Here is a 22609-nt window from a genome sequence, read left to right on the forward strand (position 1 = left end):
CATGTTTTAATCGTCAACCATCAGTCAACCATATAGAGACCACCCTGATAGCAAGCAACCATTGAATTAATGTCAAAAATAGTTGATTTGTCAATGTTAATGACATTGAATTAATATCACCTGCTATTAATGCTGAAAAAAAATGTTGAAATTTCAACAAACCACCATTATTGTGATCAGTGATTGCTTCAGTTGGGCTCTTGACTTTTACTTTTCATTAAGTTAATTCTCTTTAGGTGCTACAATAGTGTTTAAATGTAAACACTAATGCTTTAAAGCTATAAAGTTGAGAAATAATACTGAATAATGTTGATGAGCTTTCATTACTGATGTTAAAGTCCCGTATCACAAATGCAAAAATACTGTGGCAATGTTCAGAAAGATTTAGACAGCAACACTCATCATACAAACCTCAAAAACGGTGACAATCATCAAACTAATTCAGATAAACAGATAAACTGCAATGCATGCTGGGAATCATGAATGAGTTTTGTACCATGTTGATACCATTGCCTTAACCAGTGTATTTCAGCACATTGGTACAAAAGACAATGAAAATCACATTAAAGTACAAAGAGTTGTTTGTCAGTTTTTTTAAAACATTAATAGTGGTACAAAAGACTCCCAAATCAACAACAAAAAAAAAAAAAATTCATTGATGCAATGGTTGTTTGCTATCAGGGTGGTCACTATGTGATTGACTGAAGGCTGAGATTGGGTAGCACTAATAAAACATGTTCTGGTCCAGTTCAGGGCTGGTTATAAGTTACTATTTGGCTGAGATTTGGGCCAGTTATGGCTCATGTGTGGCTCATGTCTGTAGTCCAGATGCGGGCCACACAAGGGCCATAAATCTTTGCTGCATTCGATCCAAGTGTAACTGCTTGCTTGGCCCAGAGCTGGGCCAGATGTCAATTGCTATGTAGGGTTTACATTGATTTTATATGTGTGTTGAATTAAACCTACATTTTATTTAATTATTAAATTATATGATTGAGTATATAAATATATAATTCAGTTAGGCATACTGTATTTGTTTTACTAAATATTTCCTGCATTATTACGCAGTTTAATTATTATTAAACGCTGCGATAATGTATAGAATAATTATATTGTAACGTTACATCAGCAAATAAAAAAATAGGTTGTGATTCAAAGGTACAAGTATACAGTGTTGAGGAAAGTTACTTTTAAAAGTGATGCATTAGAATATTGAGTTACTCCCTAAAAAATGAACTAATTACATTAGTCATGGAAAGTAATGCATCACGTTACTTTTGCGTTACTTTTTAAAAATGGGCAGGGCTTGCTTGTTTGTTTTTAATATAAAAACTTATATTTATTGCAAATGTAAAAGCCTCTTCACACCAAAAAAAACTCAGACTTAGCGAAAAGTAATTTCCCGTCTAAATTAAAAAAAGAGAAAGAGTCAACTCTTCAGCAATAAAAAAAAAAGGAAAACAACTGTTCGATTTTCTTGAGTAATTTTTGCTTATGGATGAATTGGATCATCGAAGGTTAGCAGTAAAGACATCGCTTAATAAAATGGGATTAAATCGTAAAGGACATTTGTATCATTTAACATATTTAATTATTGCAGGTTTGAGTTGAATTTCACTGTTTCGGACAACACTGTGTCTGTTTTTTAAGTGAGTGAGATTATTTTTTTGCATGTTTACATTTATTCTAGAACTAAAGTAACATCTTACTCACAATTTCTCTTAACATGGGGGCAGGAGAGCTTTTAATCAATAAAAGGGGGGAAAGTAGCTGGCGTTACTTATTTGAAAAAGCAATGTGTTACTTTACTAGTTATTTGGAAAAAGTAGTATAACTATTATTATACGACTATTGTTAACGTTTGTTTGTTTGATTGGTACATTACATGGCAAAATTAGGAATATAATTGTACTATTTAATAGTTAAAATGGCCTAGTTTGAGTAATATTTTGCCTTTTCTGACTTGATCTAAACCTCTTGCGGCGCGTCTGTGACGTAATTCCGCGCGACGCAAGCTCCTTTGCGTCAGCACAATAGTGCCAACATGGCGTTCACACTGTACGCATTGATTCAAACTGCGATATTATTCACTAATGCCATCGCAGTTCTGCACGAAGAGAGGTTTCTCAGTAAAAGTAAGTTGTTAGGATTGTATTTTATTCTTAAGTATGACGATAGGGTTGTTTTGTCGTGTAAATATCTGAGTGTATTGCCAACTGGTTTGCTAGCCTAGGGTTGACGCCTCTTAAATGTGCAGGAATAATGGTAACGATAAATGTTAATATAGTCGATTATAACATGCTTTGTTTATACAATGACCATGATTTTTTGAGTTTTTGACATCGAACGAATGGGTTTTTAATAACGTTGGTTATTAGTTATTAATAGGAGTCAGAATTGCTGGTTATTTGTTATTGTTTTAAATTTATTCTGCACCAGTTCACCAGAATCATATACATACAAATCTGTATATGTCAAATAAAAACATGTTTTAAAATGGATCAGCACCTCATGAAGTTGTTTGGTGCAGAGCTGCTATTTCGAGAAAAAAAAAAGGGTTTTATTTAGCATTGTTCGATCACTACATACATATTTCCCATACACACGTGTGTTGTTTAATGGCAAGAGTTTAATGTGTATTTTACTCTTTCTCTTAAACTGTAAGATTTAAAAATATTAATGATTACAGTTAGGTCTAAACTTTTAATTTAATTTGAAATAAAATAACATGAAAGTAATGTACTTGCAATACAAAAAGTCTAAAGTTTTAAATGTTTTTTTTAAAGAAGTCTCTTCTGCTCACCAAGCCTGCGTTTATTTGATCTAAAGTACAGCAAAAACAGTAAAACTTTGAAATATTTTTACTATTTAAAATAACTGTTTTCTGTTTGAATATGTTTTAATATGTAATTTATTGCTGTGGTCAAAGCTACATTTTCAGCATCATTACTTCAGCCTTAAGTGTCACATGATCCTTCAGAAGTCATGTTCTGATTTAATGCTCAAGAAACATTTTATCATCATTATTACTATTATTATTAATATTTAAAAGTGGAGTACATGTTTTTCAGGATTCTTTGATGAATAGAAGGATTCAAAGATCAGCATTTATCAGAAATAAAAAGCGTTTGTAACATTATACTCTATACCGTTCAAAAGCTTTTGAAATAAAGAAATTATAGAATTTTTTTTTATTTTTTTTTTTTTTGGTATAGCAAGGATGATTTGAAAAGTTATGATAAAGATTAATAATGTTACAAAAGATTTCCATTCAGATAAATGCTGTTCTTCTGAACTTTCTATTTATCAAAGAAACCTGAAAAACTCAGCATATTATAATGGTTTCTGAAGGATCATGTGACACTGAAGACTGGAGTAATGATGCTAAAAATTCAGCTTTGAAATCACAGGAGTAAACTACATTTTAAAAAACATTCAAATAGAAAGCAGTTGTTTTAAATGGTAAAAGCACTTCAAAATTGTACTGTTTTTGCTGTTCTTTGGATCGAACAAATGCAAGCTTGGTAAAAAAAAAAACATCTTACCGTTCAAAAACTTTTGACTGGTAGTGTATATAAAGGAACAGCATGTTTGTCTGATATCTTTTAGCAAAAAAATTAAATCAGATTTTTGGATAACTTAAATTCTCCCAAAGGCAATGTATCTGACTGACAGCATTTATATATATATATATATATATATATATATATATATATATATATATATATATAAGCTAATGTTTCATCCTCTATCTTGGAAATTTGATCAAAATTAGCAATTTGTGAGCTAACTGGATAGACATTTTGCTTCATCTTAAATTGTACTTCTATTATTTTGATAGAAATATGATAGTTCAACCCGATCTCACCGCAGTTCATACATTTTTGACAAGGTGGCAAATTTTGTTTAAAATATGTATTTTACTAGGTGGCAAATTCATAGGAATTTATACGGATGTCCACACCAAACCCTGCCCCTAAACTTAATCGTACAAGTGAAGGTCGTACAAATTAGCCACCTCGTAAAATACATACGATTCGGCCGTGAGATAGCATTTAATATTTTTCAGGATTTAACTGTTGTCTTTTTCAGTGAATATGGTCAAAAGAAAAAACTGTTTCCAGTAAAATGTTCATTTAGGAGATTTGTAAGCTATATAAACCTTCAGCCCTTGATAATAAAGATATATACTTAATATGCATTGCATGCATATGGTCATTATAGTATGATATACAGTTGAAGTCAAAAGTTTACATACACCTTGCAGAATCTACAAAATGTTAATTATTTTACCAAAATAAGAGGGATCATACAAAATGCATGTTATTTTTTATTTAGTACTGACCTGAATAAGATATTTCACATACAAGATGTTTACATGTAGTCCACAAGAGAAAATAATAGTTGAATTTATAAAAATTAACCGTTCAAAAGTTTACATACATTTACCTGAATGATCCACAGCTGTGTTTTTTGTTTGGTGATAGTTGTTCATGAGTTAAACTGCCTGCTGTTCTTCAGAAAAATCCGTCAGGTCCCACAAATTCTTTGGTTTTTGAATTTTTTTTTCATGTATTTGAACTCTTTCCAACAATGACTGTATGATTTTGAGATCCATCTTTTTACACTGAGGACAACTGAGGGACTCGTATGCAACTATTCCAGAAGGTTCAAACGCTCGCTGATGCTCCAGAAGGAAAAAAAAACAATGCATTAAGAACCGGGGGTGAAAACTTTTGGAATTTGAAGATCAGGGTAAAATTTAACTTATTTTGTCTTCTGGAAAAAATGTAAGTATCTTCTGTAGCTTCTGAAGGGCAGTACTAAATAATAATAATAAAAAAAAGATATTTAGGCAAAGTTAGAAAAATCTACACATCTTCATTCTGTTCAAAAGTTTTCACCCCCTGCTCTTAATGCATCATGTTTCCTTCTGGAGCATCAGTGAGTGTTTGAACCTTCTGTAATAGTTGCATATGAGTCCCTCAGTTGTCCTCAGTGTGAAAAGATGGATCTCAAAATCTCAAAATCATACAGTCATTGTTGGAAAGGGTTCAAACGCACAAAATGCTAAAAAAAAACAGAATTTGTGGGACCTGAAGGATTTTTCTGAAGAACAGCAGACAGTTTAACTGTTCAGGACAAACAAGGGACTCATGAACAACTATCACTAAACAAAAAAAAAAAAAACAGCTGTGGATCATTCAGGAACAACACAGTATTAAGAATCAAGTGTATGTAAACTTTTGAACGGGGTCATTTTTATAAATTCAACTATTATTTTCTCTTGTGAACTATATGTGACCCTGGACCACAAAACCAGTCATAAGGTTAAATTTGACAAAACTGAGATATATACATCATATGAACGCTCAATAAATAAGCTTTCTATTGATGTATGGTTTGTTAGGATAGGACAATATTTGGCCGAGATACATCTATTTGAAAATCTGAAATCTAAGGGTGCAAAAAATCAAAATACTGAGAAAATCACCTTTAAAGTTGTCCAAATTAAGTTCTTAACAATGCATATTACTAATCAAAAATTACATTTTGATATATTTATAGTAGGAATTTTACAAAAAATCTTAATGTAACATGATCTTTACTTAATTTCCTAATGATTTTTGACATAAAAGAAAAATCAATAATTTTGACCCATGCAATGTATTTTTGGCTATTGCTACAAATATACCCCAGCGACTTAAGACTGCTTTTGTGGTCCAGGGTCACATATGTAAACAACTTCCATGTGAAATATCTTATTCAGGTCGGTACTAAATAAAAAATCCCTCTTATTTTGGTCAAATTCTGCAAGGTGTATGTCAACTTTTGACTTCAACTGTATAACTAACAAACACATAATTTTCCAGTCGGATGGGGAGCAGAGCAGAGTATTGGAGGATTTGGAGATGAACCCGGCATTAAAGCACAACTTCTGAACCTTATTCGCTCCGTCAGGACCGTCATGAGAGGTTTGGTCATTCCTGCAGTTTTAAACAGAGATATTCATTTGTCAGTATTTACCAGAAATCGTTTAATATTAACATGTTTTTTCTCTTCTCCTCCCGCAGTACCTCTGATAGCAGTGAATTCAGTGTGTATCGTCTTACTATTACTGTTCGGATGAAGAAGGAATTGATGGATTGCGGTGGATTGGGATCTAATGAGGAACACCGCGAATGTGGCAAAGAGAAATGGACTGTTTTTGTATCTGTGGTTCTAAATGTTGCTCTCCAAATGTCTGAAAATTTGTATTTACTGTAAGTGCTCTGGCGGTTTTATACAAAAACAAATACCAGTAAACTTTTTCCTTTCCAGTTTTGTACCTTTCCAGAAACTCCCATGTCTGTACATGCTGTTTAAGTCAAATTCAAGGTCTAGTAAAGTATTGCTTCCTCAGGCATTCATGTGTTTCTTCGAAAAAGCAGCAATGAAATCAGGTCTGCCAAAGCCATATTGTTGTCTTATGGTTTGTGTCTGGCACCTGAAATATTATTATTTTTTATTATAAATGTTAAGTTCCCCATTTCAAAGACTGCTTGGAAAGTAAATGTTTGGTTTAATATATTTAAAGGCATATGGGTAAAGTTTGAATTTTAATAAAGATGTGGTAAATATGCTGAAGTTGTAGTGTTGATGTGACATCAAGCTTTAAAATGCAACACATTTTGACCAAAGCAGCTTCTAGCCTTATGAGCCAGTCATTTCACTTTTCAGATTTTAATGAAGTGATTGTCTTTTCATCTGTTAAATGTATGTTGGAGACATTTTTCTTTTTTGGTAATAAGTGCATTACGACTTATTTTGATGGCGAAGATCAGTAAGTACAGTGCCTTGCAAAAGTATTCACACCCCTTCATTTTTTTTTTCATGTTTTGTTGCAGCATTATGTTAAACTGCTTTAAATAATTTTTTTCTACATCTGGTACACCATAATGACAAAGCACAAAACAGGTTTGTAACAACTTTGCAAATTTATTAGAAATAAAAAACTGAAAAGATCCCGTTGCATAAGTATTCATACCCTTTTCTGGGACACTCGAAATTTAGCTCAGGAGCATTCATATTGCTTCTAGATGTTACTACACTTGGAGTGGAGTTAAACTGTGGCAAATTCATTTGAATGAGTCTGATTTAGAAAGGCACACACCTCTCAGAAAAGGTCTAACAGCTGAAAATGTATATCAGAGCAAAAACCAAGTCCTGAGGTCAAGATAACTGCCTGTAGAGCTCAGAGACAGACTTGCGTTAAGGCAATGATCTAGGGAAGAGTTCAGAAAACAATCTGCTGCATTGAAGGTTGACAGAAGCATTATCCATAATGGAAGACGACTGGAACAACTAGGACTCTAGAAAATGTCTGCCAGCCCCCATCCAAGCTGACAGAGCTTGAGAGGTGAAAAAGTGAGGCAAAGAATGGCAGATAATTGCCAAATGCAGATGTGCAAAGCTTGTCACATCAGACCCAAAAAGACTTTAAAGGTGCTTCAACTATGTACTGAGTCAAGGGTATGAATACTTATGCAATGTACTTATTTCAGTGTTTTATTTTTAATACATTTGTAAAATTTGCAAATCTGGTTTTTGCTTTGTCATTATTCTGGTGTATGGAGTGTAAACTGATGTAGGGGGAAACTAGTTTAAAGCAGTTTAACATAATGCTGCAACTAAACAAAATGTAAAGAAAAATGAATGAATACTTTTGCAAGGCACTGTATTTATTCAATCTTATGGTTTAATTTTTTTTGAAGACGTCAGTTCAGAGTTTGATATTATATGTTTGATGCAGTGATTAGAAGCATATGGAGTCCATTAACAACACTAGATTACTCCCATCAGGATTACACTACCTTTTTATTAACAGTAGCCCAGACCACGGATAAAACGCTGAATTACAACCATATGTTCAGAGCAGCGATTAAAGCCTAAACCTTTTATAATCTACGCTTAATGGTTATTACTGAAGATGATGTGTCTTTAAACTTCTCCAATCCCAGGATTTATATCGTAGCAGAGAAAAATATTTTTGGCAGCGAAGTTCCTCATTACCTCTATAAAAAAAGTGGATCTTTTGGGATACATATCTTTAAATTTAAATTATTACATATTCTAAAAATATATTGTTTTTTAATATTTTCAGGTTGTCCGCGTGTCCTTAAAAAGTCTTAAGATGTCTTAAATTCAGATTCGATGGGTTTTAAATATTATTGGTGAGATTACCCCTAAAATATCTTTGGTCTGATGGACCTAATGGCTGTTTACAGTAATTGGACAGAACAGAGATTCCCCCAAATATTTCTTGTTTGTAAATTCATGAATGTATTTTAAACACATCTTATAACATTATTTATTGCACTTGTAAGTTTGCAGTGTAAATCATTTCATCTACCTGGTAACAGCCCTAGAATTTATTGTTGAATTGTAATAATTTTAAATGAAAGGTGATGCATACATTTAAAAAGTAAAAAAAAAGACCTTTATAAGGGTAAATAATAAAAAAAAAAATGCTTATTTTTGTGTTAAAGTTGAACACTGATGCTTATAATAATATTGCTTATAAAAATATTTTTGAGTGGAATATTGCCTGCTGATATGGAAAGTAAATAGTAATAAATATCATTAATTACATTTTAGTTTTGAAATTTAGTTTTCTTTTTACAGTAAACAAATTAAATACTACATATACTGTATGTATGTAATATATATGTATTTCCATTACAGGTTTAGGTCTTAAATTTCATATAAGGTGCTATTAAAAAGGTCTTAAAAAGTCTTAAATTTCACTTGTTCATAATATATATATATATATATATATATATATATATATATATATATATATATATATATATATATTATAACATTTTAAATTACATTTTTATGCACGAATCTTGATTGTTGAAAGTTAATAGTTAAACAAAAACAACAACAAAAAAATTCTAATATTGGTAATAGAGATAGGAGTTGATGTTCTAAATGCTATTTAATCTGCTTTTTTTTTTTAAACACGCAGCATATGTTTTTTTTTACTCATGTGACTAATCTGTCATTTACATCCCTCTTAAATGATTATAAACTGCCAGGGTGGACAAAAGCCAGTGTGCTCTTAGACAAAAATAAATAAGTGAAATACATATACTCATTATAGGTTAAGAGAGTCTAAAATACTGAAAAAGAAAACATTTGTTGCTCATATTTTCGACAGGCATTTCTGGGGACATCCAAATGTCAGACTGCGCCAGAGAAGGACCCTAATAGGAAGTAAGTGTAGTTCAAAGAAATGAGTACAAATGCTAGGTCAAGTCATCGTTTTATTCTTTGATATTAGTGATACAAATATTCAACTCGTTTGGAAACGAATATCAACAGCATGTTCTAGTTTTGTAGTCTATACAGCGGCTGTGGTGTTATTAATAACCTAAAACAAAAATATAGTGACGAGCCCTCACACACATGACTCTATTTACATGATCTTTTAATTCGTTGTATTATTAAATGATTATTGAATGGTTTGAGGCAATCTGCTTTACCTTATCCAGAGCTCTTGTTGTTTGGCAGCTCGTTTTAAATAAATGTAGGGTTTGCAAATCCTTAAAATGATGTCAAGCACAGATGATGAGATGAAGTGTTGTTCTGGAGGCGATTCATTGTGTTTAATCCAGAGTTCATGTGAATAAGAGCATTAATTGCACACTCGGAAACTGACAATGTGATCCCTACAATCCGAAATCGTCAGTCAGGTTTATCTGCTTTTTTTTTTTTTTTTTTGCCATTCAGCCAAAAATTATTATTAAAACTAAGCTGGATATCTGTGGATAACATTTATTTATCTATTCATTTACAAAAAAAAAAAAAAAAAAAAAAGAAGTGAAGTGTACGTGTAAATTCAGAAAGCTTTTTAAAGCAATATCATTCCCTATGTCTGTGTGAGTTTCAGTGATGGCGTCTCGTCGCGCGCTGAAAGCAGTTCTCATTGATCTGAGTGGAACTCTTCATATCGAGGATGCTGCAGTTCCTGGGGCTCAAGAGGCTTTAGCCCGGTCAGTTTGTACAAATATTGTCTGTTTGTAATTAATGCAGACGAATTCAAAAAGATGCGTTCACAAAGAGACATTTCTGTCCGTTTAAATATTTTAGAAGTAAAAATTAGTGTTGGAGAAAGTTACTTTTAAAAGTAAAGCCCCAGCTAACAATTTTTGGTTCCCAGAACGTTCTGGGAACATTAGTTTTTGGTTCCCAGAACGTTCCCTATTGGTTAGCCAGGAAAGTTTTCTTTACGTAACTAGAACGTTCCCTTAAGGTTAGGGGAACGTTCTGGGAACCTACTGGGAACGTTCCTCATAGGTTCCCAGAACGTTCCCCTAACCTTGTTTATAATATGATTTTCAGACACTTAACCTTGGTTTATTTTAGCTATAAAATTTTAATTATTATCATTATAATGCGGTTTGACCACTTTGATGTCACTTATTAAAACTTATTTCGGACATGAGATTCTAGTTTGTTTATGATGAAAAAAAAAAACATTACAGCATTAGAAAAATCAGAATCATCTGCAAAGTTTTAATTCGTTTACATGGTAATGACTACTAAAAATAACCTGCAGGGAACATTCTGGGAACGTTCTCTGTAGGTTATAAAAATAAAACTTAAAAAACAACCTGCAGGGAACGTTCTGGGAAGGTTCTTTTTAGGTTATAAAATAAAAATTAAAAAAAACCTGCAGGGAACGTTCTGAGAACGTTCTTTATAGGTTATTAAAAAGAGAACCTACAGGGAACGTACTGGGAACGTTCTCATTTGGTTCCTGAAAAAAATAACCAAATGCGCATTACAATATTGAGTTATTCCCTAAAAAAGTAACTAATTACATTACTCATGGAAAGTAATGCATTACGTTACTTTTGCCTTACTTTTTAAATCTGGGCAGGGCTTGCTTGTTTGTTTTTAAAGGAACACTCCACTTTTTTTGGAAATAGGCTCATTCTCCAACTCCCCCGAGTTAATAAGTTGAGTTTTACCGTTTTGAAATCCATTCAGCCGCTCTCCTGTTCTGGCGATATCACTTTTAGCATAGCTTAGCATAGATCATTGAGTCATTGAAATGTACTGTGTTCACTTGGATGGGTTAAATGCAGAGCACAAATTCCTAGTATGGGTCACCATACTTGGCCTCACTTCACCTCCTCCTTTAAATACATATAGGATATTTGTATTATTTAACATTTCATTATTGCAGGTTTGCCTTGAATTTCACTGCTTTGAGGAATACTGTATCTGCTTTTTTAGTGAGTGAGATGAATCAATGTTCAAATTTATTCTAGAGCTAAAGTAACATCTTACGATTTCTCTCAACATGGGGACAGGAGAGCTTTTAATCAATAAATGGGGGGGGGGGGGGGTAAAAGTAACTCAGATGTTTTCTTGTCAATTAATTAAGTAATTAAGTAATGCGTTACTTTAGTTACTTGGATATAAATATAGATAAAGTAATATTATTACTTAACTTGCGTTACTTGTAATGCGTTACCCCCAACACTGGTAAAAATACATAAATTAAGATATCCCATATGAGAAGTATTGACAGATGTCACAAATCGATCCTATTTTGTTGTTTCAATTCGATTCAAACTCGAATTGACTATTTTGGCTATATTTTGGGTACAGTACGTCTATGGGCAATTACATGATACATGATATATTTCAGTAAGTTGTACTGTTTTTTTGTAACATACCTTCAGATGTCAAATATCCGTAAAGATCCGCTGCCGTTTAAACTGAGGCGCCTTTACAGCGTCTGTTACGCTACAATACAACAGTGTCAATATGGCATTTACTATTTGAATTTCCTGATATAATTAACACAGTTTTAAAGGGGTCCTTTTATCCTTTTTCACTTTTTGAACTTTAGCCAGTGTGTGGTGTGTTGGCATAAAAAAACATCTACAAAGTTACAAATCTCAAAGTCCACTCCAAAGGGAGATATTCAGTTTAAAAAAAAAAAAAAATCACTTTTCAAGAACTACAACAAACAGCTCCTTTGGACTACAGCGTTTGTTTTCCAGATGTTATGATGTCACAACATGGTCCATTAGAATATCATTCAAATAAATCCTGAATCGTTGATGGGTGGGGAGGGATGAGGTGGGGGATTAGCCTAAATTTAGCGATGTAGCATGGACAGCCGCTTCTGAGATGCTTCAGCGAGCCGCAGGGTGGCTGGTATAAAAGCAGGCATTGACTAAAGTGTCCGCAAACTGTTCTGGTCGCCGTGTCGGAGCTGCACCGTAGACGTGTGCAGTGTGTGGTAAGAGATGTATTCATCATACAGTGTAGATAGCTTCACTAGCCTTATGCTGGAGCTGGTTTCAGGCATGTAAATAATTAAATAAATGAGCACAATAATGATGTATCTGTGATCTCGCAGGCTGACGAAAGGACCAGCACTACTGTAGCATATTATTTACTCACCCTCCGTGCATCCTAAGTGTATATGACTTCCTTCTTTCGAATGCAATCGGAGTTATATTAAAAATTATCCTGGCACTCCCAAGCTAGACTGGTGTTTCTGTCCATCAGTACAAAACAAATCCAATAAAGTGCATCGATCTATAATAAAAATTGCCTCATATGGCCCTGGAGGGGTCAGTAAAAGCCTCCCGTAGTGAACCGATGTGTTTTTGTAAGAAAAATATCCATATTAAAGATGTAAGAATCACTTTAATCTAGTCTGCGTTAACAGTTGTACATGTAAGTTGCTTTTTTGGGAAGGGGCGTGACAGGACTGAAACGCCGTCTAAGCTGTTTGCCAATCGCAACGCAGTGGCACTGTTAACCAATCACAACACATTTAGCTAATTATGATACTAATTTGGTTTGAACTTGGTTGTGGTGGAAACACTATGTAAAACATAGTTTAAATAGACTTCTTCATCAACTTAAACATCAATTGCCGTCACTATCACACTAAATGTGTCCACCCTGTTAGGTTTTCAGACATAACAGACACTAAGAGAGTGGAAATTTTGGCCTAAAAGCAGCCATTACAGGCATTGTTATCGTAATATTATAAGCTTTGTACTGTAATGTTTTCTCACAGGTGAATGAGACAGTACTGCATTCAACACAGTCTTTCATTGTGTCGCTGCTGTTAGTGTCAGTTGTTATGTAGCTGAGATATTTAATTTGTAATATTCTATAGTAACTAATTAGACATGAACAATGTCATTTGTGCAGATTGAGACAGGCTCCAGTTGCTGTAAAATTTGTGACCAACACCACAAAGGAATGTAAGAGGACCTTATTTGAGCGACTGCGTCTGTTGAACTTTGACCTCCAGGAGCAGGAGATCTTCACATCGCTCACTGCAGCCCGTAATCTACTGGAGCAGAGAGCAGTGCGCCCCCTACTGCTGGTGGAGGATAGCGCTCTGGAGGACTTCACAGGTCAGCTTCCTGTTCATTTATACAGCTTGTTTGAGGCAGATCAGACTGAACATTTACAATGGATAAAACTACTGACTGAAAACTATCTGACTAAATCTATCTGTCTGTCTGTCCGTCCGTCCGTCCATCCGTCCGTCCGTCTATCTGTCCATCTGTCTGTCTGTCTATCTATCTGTCCGTCCGCCTATTTATCTACTTATCCGTCATCTGTCTATCTGTCTGTCCGTCTATCTGTCTGTCCATCTGTCTGTCTGTTTGTCCATCTGTCTGTCTGTCTGTCCATCTGTCTGTCTGTCTGTCTGTCTATCTGTCTGTCTGTTTGCCCATCTGTCTGTCTGTTTGTCCATCTGTCTGTCTGTTTGTCCATCTGTCTGTCTGTTTGTCCATCTGTCTGTCTGTTTGTCCATCTGTCTGTCCATCTGTCTGTCTGTTTGTCCATCTGTCTGTCTGTCTGTCCATCTGTCTGTCTGTCTATCTGTCCATCTGTCTGTCTGTCTGTCTGTCTGTCTGTCTGTCTGTCTATCTGTCTGTCCATCTTTCTATCCGTGTGTCTATCTATCTATTTGTCTGTCCGCCTATTTATCTACTTATCCGTCGTCTGTCTATCTGTCTGTCTGTCTGTCCGTGCGTCCGTCCGTCCGTCCGTCCGTCCATCTGTCTATCTGTCCATCTGTCTGTCTGTCTATCTATCTGTCCGTCCGCCTATTTATCTACTTATCCGTTGTCTGTCTATCTATCTGTCCGTCTATCTGTCTGTCCATCTGTCTGTCTGTTTGTCCATCTGTCTGTTTGTCCATCTGTCTGTCTGTCCATCTGTCTGTCTGTCTATCTGTCTGTCTGTTTGTCCATCTGTCTGTCTGTTTGTCCATCTGTCTGTCTGTCCATCTGTCTGTCTGTCTATCTGTCTGTCTATCTGTCTGTCTGTTTGTCCATCTGTCTGTCTGTTTGTCCATCTATCTGTCTGTCCATCTGTCTGTCCGTCTATCTGTCTGTCCATCTGTCTGTCTGTCCGTCTATCTGTCTGTCCATCTGTCTGTCTGTCCATCTGTCTGTCCGTCTATCTGTCTGTCCATCTGTCTGTCTGTTTGTCCATCTGTCTGTCTGTTTGTCCATCTGTCTGTCTGTCCATCTGTCTGTTTGTCCATCTGTCTGTCTGTCCATCTGTCTATCTGTCCATCTGTCTGTCTATCTGTCTGTCTGTCTTTCTGTGTGTCAGTCTATCTTTCCATCCGTCTATCTGCCCGTCTGTCTGTCTATCTATCTATCTATCTATCTATCTATCTATCTATCTATCTATCTATCTATCTATCTATCTATCTATCTATCTATCTATCTATCTATCTGTCTGTCTGTCTGTCTATCTGTCTGTCTGTTTGTCCATCTGTCTGTCTGTTTGTCCATCTATCTGTCTGTCCATCTGTCCGTCTGTCCATCTGTCTGTCCGTCTATCTGTCTGTCCATCTGTCTGTCTGTCCATCTGTCTGTCCGTCTATCTGTCTGTCCATCTGTCTGTCTGTCCATCTGTCTGTCCGTCTATCTGTCTGTCCATCTGTCTGTCTGTTTGTCCATCTGTCTGTCCGTCTATCTGTCTGTCCATCTGTCTGTCTGTTTGTCCATCTGTCCGTCTGTCTGTCTGTCTGTCTGTCTGTCCATCTATCTATCTATCTATCTATCTATCTATCTATCTATCTATCTATCTATCTATCTATCTATCTATCTATCTATCTATCTGTCTGTCTGTCTGTCCATCTGTCTGTCCGTCTATCTGTCTGTCCATCTGTCTGTCTGTTTGTCCATCTGTCTGTCTGTCCATCTGTCTGTCCATCTGTCTATCTGTCCATCTGTCTGTCTATCTGTCTGTCTGTCTTTCTGTGTGTCAGTCTATCTTTCCATCCGTCTATCTGCCCGTCTGTCTGTCTGTCTATCTATCTATCTATCTATCTATCTATCTATCTATCTATCTATCTATCTATCTATCTATCTATCTATCTATCTATCTATCTATCTGTCTGTCTGTCTGTCTGTCTGTCTGTCTGTCTGTCTGTCTGTCTGTCTGTCTATCTGTCTGTCTATCTGTCTGTCTGTTTGTCCATCTGTCTGTCTGTCCATCTATCTGTCTGTCCATCTGTCCGTCTATCTGTCTGTCCATCTGTCTGTCTGTCCATCTGTCTGTCCGTCTATCTGTCTGTCCATCTGTCTGTCTGTCCATCCGTCTATCTGTCTGTCCATCTGTCTGTCCGTCTATCTGTCTGTCCATCTGTCTGTCTGTTTGTCCATCTGTCTGTCCGTCTATCTGTCTGTCCATCTTTCTATCCGTGTGTCTATCTATCTATTTGTCTGTCCGCCTATTTATCTACTTATCCGTCGTCTGTCTATCTGTCTGTCTGTCTGTCTGTCTGTCTGTCCGTCCGTCCGTCCGTCCGTCCGTCCGTCCGTCCATCTGTCTATCTGTCCATCTGTCTGTCTGTCTATCTATCTGTCCGTCCGCCTATTTATCTACTTATCCGTTGTCTGTCTATCTGTCTGTCCGTCTATCTGTCTGTCCATCTGTCTGTCTGTTTGTCCATCTGTCTGTCTGTTTGTCCATCTGTCTGTCTGTCTATCTGTCTGTCTGTTTGTCCATCTGTCTGTTTGTCCATCTGTCTGTCTGTCCATCTGTCTGTCTGTCTATCTGTCTGTCTGTTTGTCCATCTGTCTGTCTGTTTGTCCATCTATCTGTCTGTCCATCTGTCTGTCCGTCTATCTGTCTGTCCATCTGTCTGTCTGTCCATCTGTCTGTCCGTCTATCTGTCTGTCCATCTGTCTGTCTGTCCATCTGTCTGTCCGTCTATCTGTCTGTCCATCTGTCTGTCTGTTTGTCCATCTGTCTGTCTGTTTGTCCATCTGTCTGTCCATCTGTCTGTTTGTCCATCTGTCTGTCTGTCCATCTGTCTATCTGTCTGTCTATCTGTCTGTCTGTCTTTCTGTGTGTCAGTCTATCTTTCCATCCGTCTATCTGCTCGTCTATCTATCTATCTATCTATCTATCTGTCTGTCTGTCTGTCTGTCTGTCTGTCTGTCCGTCCGTCCGTCCGTCCGTCCGTCCGTCCGTCCGTCCGTCCGTCCGTCCGTCCGTCCGTCCGTCCGTCCGTCCGTCCGTCCGTCCGTCCGTCCGTCCGTCCGTCCGTCTATCTGTCTGTCTGTTTGTCCATCTGTCTGTCCGTCTATCTGTCTGTCCATCTGTCTGTCTGTCTGTCCATCTGTCTGTCCGTCTATCTGTCTGTCCATCTGTCTGTCTGTTTGTCCATCTGTCTGTCTGTCCATCTGTCTGTCCGTCTGTCTATCTGTCCATCTGTCTGTCTATCTGTCTGTCTGTCTATCTTTCCATCCGTCTATCTGCCCGTCTGTCTGTCTGTCTGTCTGTCTGTCTGTCTGTCTATCTATCTATCTATCTATCTATCTATCTATCTATCTATCTATCTATCTATCTATCTATCTATCTATCTATCTATCTGTCTGTCTGTCTGTCTGTCTGTCTGTCTGTCTGTCTGTCTGTCTGTCTGGCTATCTGTCTGTCTGTCCATCTATCTGTCTGTCCATCTGTCTGTCTGTCCATCTGTCTGTCCGTCTATCTGTCTGTCCATCTGTCTGTCTGTTTGTCCATCTGTCTGTCCGTCTATCTGTCTGTCCATCTGTCTGTCTGTCTGTCCATCTGTCTGTCCGTCTATCTGTCTGTCCATCTGTCTGTCTGTTTGTCCATCTGTCTGTCTGTCCATCTGTCTGTCCGTCTGTCTATCTGTCCATCTGTCTGTCTATCTGTCTGTCTGTCTATCTTTCCATCCGTCTATCTGCCCGTCTGTCTGTCTGTCTGTCTGTCTGTCTGTCTGTCTATCTATCTATCTATCTATCTATCTATCTATCTATCTATCTATCTGTCTGTCTGTCTGTCTGTCTGTCTGTCTGTCTGTCTGTCTGTCTGTCTGGCTATCTGTCTGTCTGTTTGTCCATCTATCTGTCTGTCCATCTGTCCGTCTGTCCATCTGTCTGTCCGTCTATCTGTCTGTCCATCTGTCTGTCTGTCCATCTGTCTGTCCGTCTATCTGTCTGTCCATCTGTCTGTCCGTCTATCTGTCTGTCCATCTGTCTGTCCGTCTATCTGTCTGTCTGTCCATCTGTCTGTCCGTCTATCTGTCTGTCCATCTGTCTGTCTGTTTGTCCATCTGTCTGTCCGTCTATCTGTCTGTCCATCTGTCTGTCTGTCCATCTGTCTGTCTGTCCATCTGTCTGTCCGTCTATCTGTCTGTCCATCTGTCTGTCTGTTTGTCCATCTGTCTGTCCGTCTATCTGTCTGTCCATCTGTCTGTCTGTTTGTCCATCTGTCTGTCTGTCTGTCTGTCTGTCTGTCTGTCTGTCTGTCCATCTGTCTATCTATCTATCTATCTATCTATCTATCTATCTATCTATCTATCTATCTATCTATCTATCTATCTATCTATCTATCTATCTGTCTGTCTGTCTGTCCATCTGTCTGTCCGTCTATCTGTCTGTCCATCTGTCTGTCTGTTTGTCCATCTGTCTGTCTGTCCATCTGTCTGTCCATCTGTCTGTCTATCTGTCTGTCTGTCTTTCTGTGTGTCAGTCTATCTTTCCATCCGTCTATCTGCCCGTCTGTCTGTCTGTCTGTCTGTCTGTCTGTCTGTCTATCTATCTATCTATCTATCTATCTATCTATCTATCTATCTATCTATCTATCTATCTGTCTGTCTGTCTGTCTGTCTGTCTGTCTGTCTGTCTATCTGTCTGTCTGTTTGTCCATCTGTCTGTCTGTCCATCTATCTGTCTGTCCATCTGTCCGTCTGTCCGTCTATCTGTCTGTCCATCTGTCTGTCTGTCCATCTGTCTGTCCGTCTATCTGTCTGTCCATCTGTCTGTCTGTCCATCCGTCTATCTGTCTGTCCATCTGTCTGTCCGTCTATCTGTCTGTCTGTTTGTCCATCTGTCTGTCCGTCTATCTGTCTGTCCATCTTTCTATCCGTGTGTCTATCTATCTATTTGTCTGTCCGCCTATTTATCTACTTATCCGTCGTCTGTCTATCTGTCTGTCTGTCTGTCCGTCCGTCCGTCCGTCCATCTGTCTATCTGTCCATCTGTCTGTCTGTCTATCTATCTGTCCGTCCGCCTATTTATCTACTTATCCGTTGTCTGTCTATCTGTCTGTCCGTCTATCTGTCTGTCCATCTGTCTGTCTGTTTGTCCATCTGTCTGTCTGTTTGTCCATCTGTCTGTTTGTCCATCTGTCTGTCTGTCTATCTGTCTGTCTGTTTGTCCATCTGTCTGTCTGTTTGTCCATCTGTCTGTCTGTCCATCTGTCTGTCTGTCTATCTGTCTGTCTATCTGTCTGTCTGTTTGTCCATCTGTCTGTCTGTTTGTCCATCTGTCTGTCTGTCTATCTGTCTGTCTATCTGTCTGTCTGTTTGTCCATCTGTCTGTCTGTTTGTCCATCTATCTGTCTGTCCATCTGTCTGTCTGTCCATCTGTCTGTCCGTCTATCTGTCTGTCCATCTGTCTGTCTGTTTGTCCATCTGTCTGTCTGTTTGTCCATCTGTCTGTCTGTCCATCTGTCTGTTTGTCCATCTGTCTGTCTGTCCATCTGTCTATCTGTCTGTCTATCTGTCTGTCTGTCTTTCTGTGTGTCAGTCTATCTTTCCATCCGTCTATCTGCTCGTCTATCTATCTATCTATCTGTCTGTCCGTCCGTCCGTCCGTCCGTCCGTCCGTCTATCTGTCTGTCTATCTGTCTGTCTGTTTGTCCATCTGTCTGTCTGTTTGTCCATCTATCTGTCTGTCCATCTGTCTGTCCGTCTATCTGTCTGTCCATCTGTCTGTCTGTCCATCTGTCTGTCCGTCTATCTGTCTGTCCATCTGTCTGTCCATCTGTCTGTCTGTCCATCTGTCTGTCCGTCTATCTGTCTGTCCGTCTATCTGTCTGTCCATCTGTCTGTCTGTTTGTCCATCTGTCTGTCCGTCTATCTGTCTGTCCATCTGTCTGTCTGTTTGTCCATCTGTCTGTCTGTCTGTCTGTCCGTCTATCTGTCTGTCCATCTGTCTGTCTGTCCATCTGTCTGTCCATCTGTCTGTCCGTCTATCTGTCTGTCTGTCCATCTGTCTGTCTGTCCATCTGTCTGTCCGTCTATCTGTCTGTCCATCTGTCTGTCTGTCTGTCCATCTGTCTGTCCGTCTATCTGTCTGTCCATCTGTCTGTCTGTTTGTCCATCTGTCTGTCCGTCTATCTGTCTGTCCATCTGTCTGTCTGTCTGTTTGTCCATCTGTCTGTCTGTCCATCTGTCTGTCTGTCTGTCCGTCTATCTGTCTGTCCATCTGTCTGTCTGTCCATCTGTCTGTCCATCTGTCTGTCCGTCTATCTGTCTGTCTGTCCATCTGTCTGTCCGTCTATCTGTCTGTCCATCTGTCTGTCTGTTTGTCCATCTGTCTGTCCGTCTATCTGTCTGTCCATCTGTCTGTCTGTCTGTCTGTCCATCTGTCTGTCCGTCTATCTGTCTGTCCATCTGTCTGTCTGTTTGTCCATCTGTCTGTCTGTCCATCTGTCTGTCCGTCTGTCTATCTGTCCATCTGTCTGTCTATCTGTCTGTCTGTCTATCTTTCCATCCGTCTATCTGCCCGTCTGTCTGTCTGTCTGTCTGTCTGTCTGTCTGTCTGTCTGTCTGTCTGTCTATCTATCTATCTATCTATCTATCTATCTATCTATCTATCTATCTATCTATCTATCTATCTATCTATCTATCTATCTATCTATCTATCTGTCTGTCTGTCTGTCTGTCTGTCTGTCTGTCTGTCTGTCTGTCTGGCTATCTGTCTGTCTATCTGTCTGTCTGTTTGTCCATCTATCTGTCTGTCCATCTGTCCGTCTGTCCATCTGTCTGTCCGTCCATCTGTCTGTCCGTCTATCTGTCTGTCCATCTGTCTGTCCGTCTATCTGTCTGTCCATCTGTCTGTCCGTCTATCTGTCTGTCTGTCCATCTGTCTGTCCGTCTATCTGTCTGTCCATCTGTCTGTCTGTTTGTCCATCTGTCTGTCCGTCTATCTGTCTGTCTGTCCATCTGTCTGTCTGTCTGTCTGTCTGTCTGTCTGTCTGTCTGTCTGTCTGTCTGTCTGTCTATCTATCTATCTATCTATCTATCTATCTATCTATCTATCTATCTATCTATCTATCTATCTATCTATCTATCTATCTATCTATCTATCTATCTGTCTGTCTGTCTGTCTGTCTGTCTGTCTGTCCATCTGTCTGTCTGTCTATCTGTTTGTCCATCTGTCTGTCTGTTTGTCCATCTATCTGTCTGTCCATCTGTCTGTCCGTCTATCTGTCTGTCCATCTGTCCATCTGTCTGTCCGTCTATCTGTCTGTCTGTCCATCTGTCTGTCTGTCCATCTGTCTGTCCGTCTATCTGTCTGTCCATCTGTCTGTCTGTCCATCTGTCTGTCCGTCTATCTGTCTGTCTGTTTGTCCATCTGTCTGTCTGTTTGTCCATCTGTCTGTTTGTCCATCTGTCTGTCTATCTGTCCATCTGTCTGTCTATCTGTCTGTCTGTCTTTCTGTGTGTGTCAGTCTATCTTTCCATCCGTCTATCTGCCCGTCTATCTATCTATCTATCTATCTATCTATCTATCTATCTATCTATCTATCTATCTATCTATCTGTCTGTCTGTCTGTCTGTCTGTCTGTCTGTCTGTCTGTCTGTCTATCTATCTATCTGTCTGTCTGTCTGTCTGTCCATCTGTTTTTTATATTAAAACCGGAAGATTTGAAATTTTTTTTTTTCCATGTTTGTCATATAATTGTGTGTGTAGATTTCATACTTTCCTATGCTGCAGGTTTGGAAACATCGGATCCTAATGCAGTTGTGATTGGATTAGCACCTGACCACTTCAACTACCAGACACTCAATAAAGCTTTCCGGTAAAAACAAAACAAAAAAACTTAGAAGATATCGATAGTAACATTAAAACAACATCTAAATATATAAATTTTCACATTGAGTGGTTGAAATATTGCTGCTAATCATCATCACATTTTCTCAGACTCGTTTTAGATGGTGCCCCCCTCATTGCCATCCATAAAGCACGATACTATAAAAAAAAGGATGGGTTGGCTTTGGGGCCAGGTCCATTTGTGACGGGTCTTGAATATGCGACTGACACTAAAGCTACAGTGGTGGGTAAACCAGAGAAAGCCTTTTTCCTGGAGGCCTTAAGAGACATGAACTGCTCACCTGAGGAGGCTGTGATGATTGGAGATGTGAGTATGAATATGCATAGGACCGTAACATTTGGATGAATCTCACAAAGTCTGTCAAGGACATGGATTATAAAAAAAAAAGCATGAAGGAAAAGTATATTGTAGGACATTTATTTATTTAAAAACAGTATAAATATTAAGTATATCACAGTGCAAAAACCTTAATTCTCTTTATGCAAAATATGGTTTATTTATTTTTTATTTATTGTTGAAATATTGGATAAACATGGTCATTCCTTTACGAAACTCAAGATTGAATGCATGACTGAATTAGTTTGCTTTATAGTTTTAATAATAATAATAATAATGAAAAAAAAAACAAAAAAAAACACCAAACTGTTTTTGCGCAGGATGCCAGAGATGATGTTGGTGGGGCACAAAATGCAGGAATGCTGGGAATTTTGGTGAAAACTGGTAGGCCTCTTTCTAAATATGCAATTTTGTTTGCATAATGCAGTAGTTAAAGTTTTTTGTTCTGCATAATAATAATCTTTTCTTTTTTTTGCAGGTAAATACAGACCTGGTGATGAGGGTAAAATTAACCCAGCACCTCACCTGACCTGTGACAGTTTCCCAGAGGCTGTCAGTCATATACTTGAACATCTCTTAGTATCTAAATAATTGTAAAACTGACAAATAAGGAAAATGTAATATTGGTTGTGTGTAATTTGATTATTGTTAACTGTCCATTATAATGTTGCGGCACTCCTTATGCATTTATTCTAATGCACTTATCCTGTGAATCAATCTAGCTCATAACAAATAAATAAAACAAAATAAAAAACTGAAATAGTTTTTAATATGCTCACCTTCACTTAATTGCAGTCTTATTTTCATTCAAATGTTTTTATACTGAGACTAATTTCAC

General features: G+C 37.7%; 2 protein-coding genes across 2 annotated transcripts; both read left to right on the plus strand.

Moving 5' to 3' along the window:
• The first annotated feature begins 2014 nt into the window (after positions 1–2014).
• On the plus strand, positions 2015–6622 carry ier3ip1 (immediate early response 3 interacting protein 1). The gene is made up of 3 exons (XM_073829668.1): positions 2015–2135; positions 5874–5975; positions 6075–6622. The coding sequence occupies exons 1-3, from the start codon at positions 2045–2047 to the stop codon at positions 6128–6130; spliced, it is 249 nt and encodes an 82-aa protein (XP_073685769.1). The 5' UTR covers positions 2015–2044; the 3' UTR covers positions 6131–6622.
• A 2605-nt stretch (positions 6623–9227) lies between these two features.
• hdhd2 (haloacid dehalogenase-like hydrolase domain containing 2) lies at positions 9228–22531 on the plus strand. Its single transcript, XM_073829667.1, has 7 exons — positions 9228–9261; positions 9938–10040; positions 13237–13445; positions 21318–21402; positions 21525–21741; positions 22092–22155; positions 22250–22531. Coding segments are annotated over exons 1-7 (792 nt in total). The 5' UTR covers positions 9228–9260; the 3' UTR covers positions 22363–22531.
• Positions 22532–22609: the final 78 nt, after the last annotated feature.

The sequence above is a fragment of the Garra rufa genome, chromosome 23 (assembly GCF_049309525.1).
Source record: "Garra rufa chromosome 23, GarRuf1.0, whole genome shotgun sequence".
NCBI lineage: Eukaryota > Metazoa > Chordata > Actinopteri > Cypriniformes > Cyprinidae > Garra > Garra rufa.

Bases quoted from the DNA above. Each gene is read 5' to 3' on its own strand.
- ier3ip1 (XM_073829668.1), top strand. From the start codon at position 2,045: ATGGCGTTCACACTGTACGCATTGATTCAAACTGCGATATTATTCACT. The intron at 2,136-5,873 runs GTAAGTTGTTAG...ATAATTTTCCAG, and splicing joins AGAGAGGTTTCTCAGTAAAA to TCGGATGGGGAGCAGAGCAG. The intron at 5,976-6,074 runs GTTTGGTCATTC...CTCCTCCCGCAG, and splicing joins CGTCAGGACCGTCATGAGAG to TACCTCTGATAGCAGTGAAT.
- hdhd2 (XM_073829667.1), top strand. The intron at 10,041-13,236 runs GTCAGTTTGTAC...TCATTTGTGCAG, and splicing joins GCTCAAGAGGCTTTAGCCCG to ATTGAGACAGGCTCCAGTTG. The intron at 22,156-22,249 runs GTAGGCCTCTTT...TTTTTTTTGCAG, and splicing joins GGGAATTTTGGTGAAAACTG to GTAAATACAGACCTGGTGAT.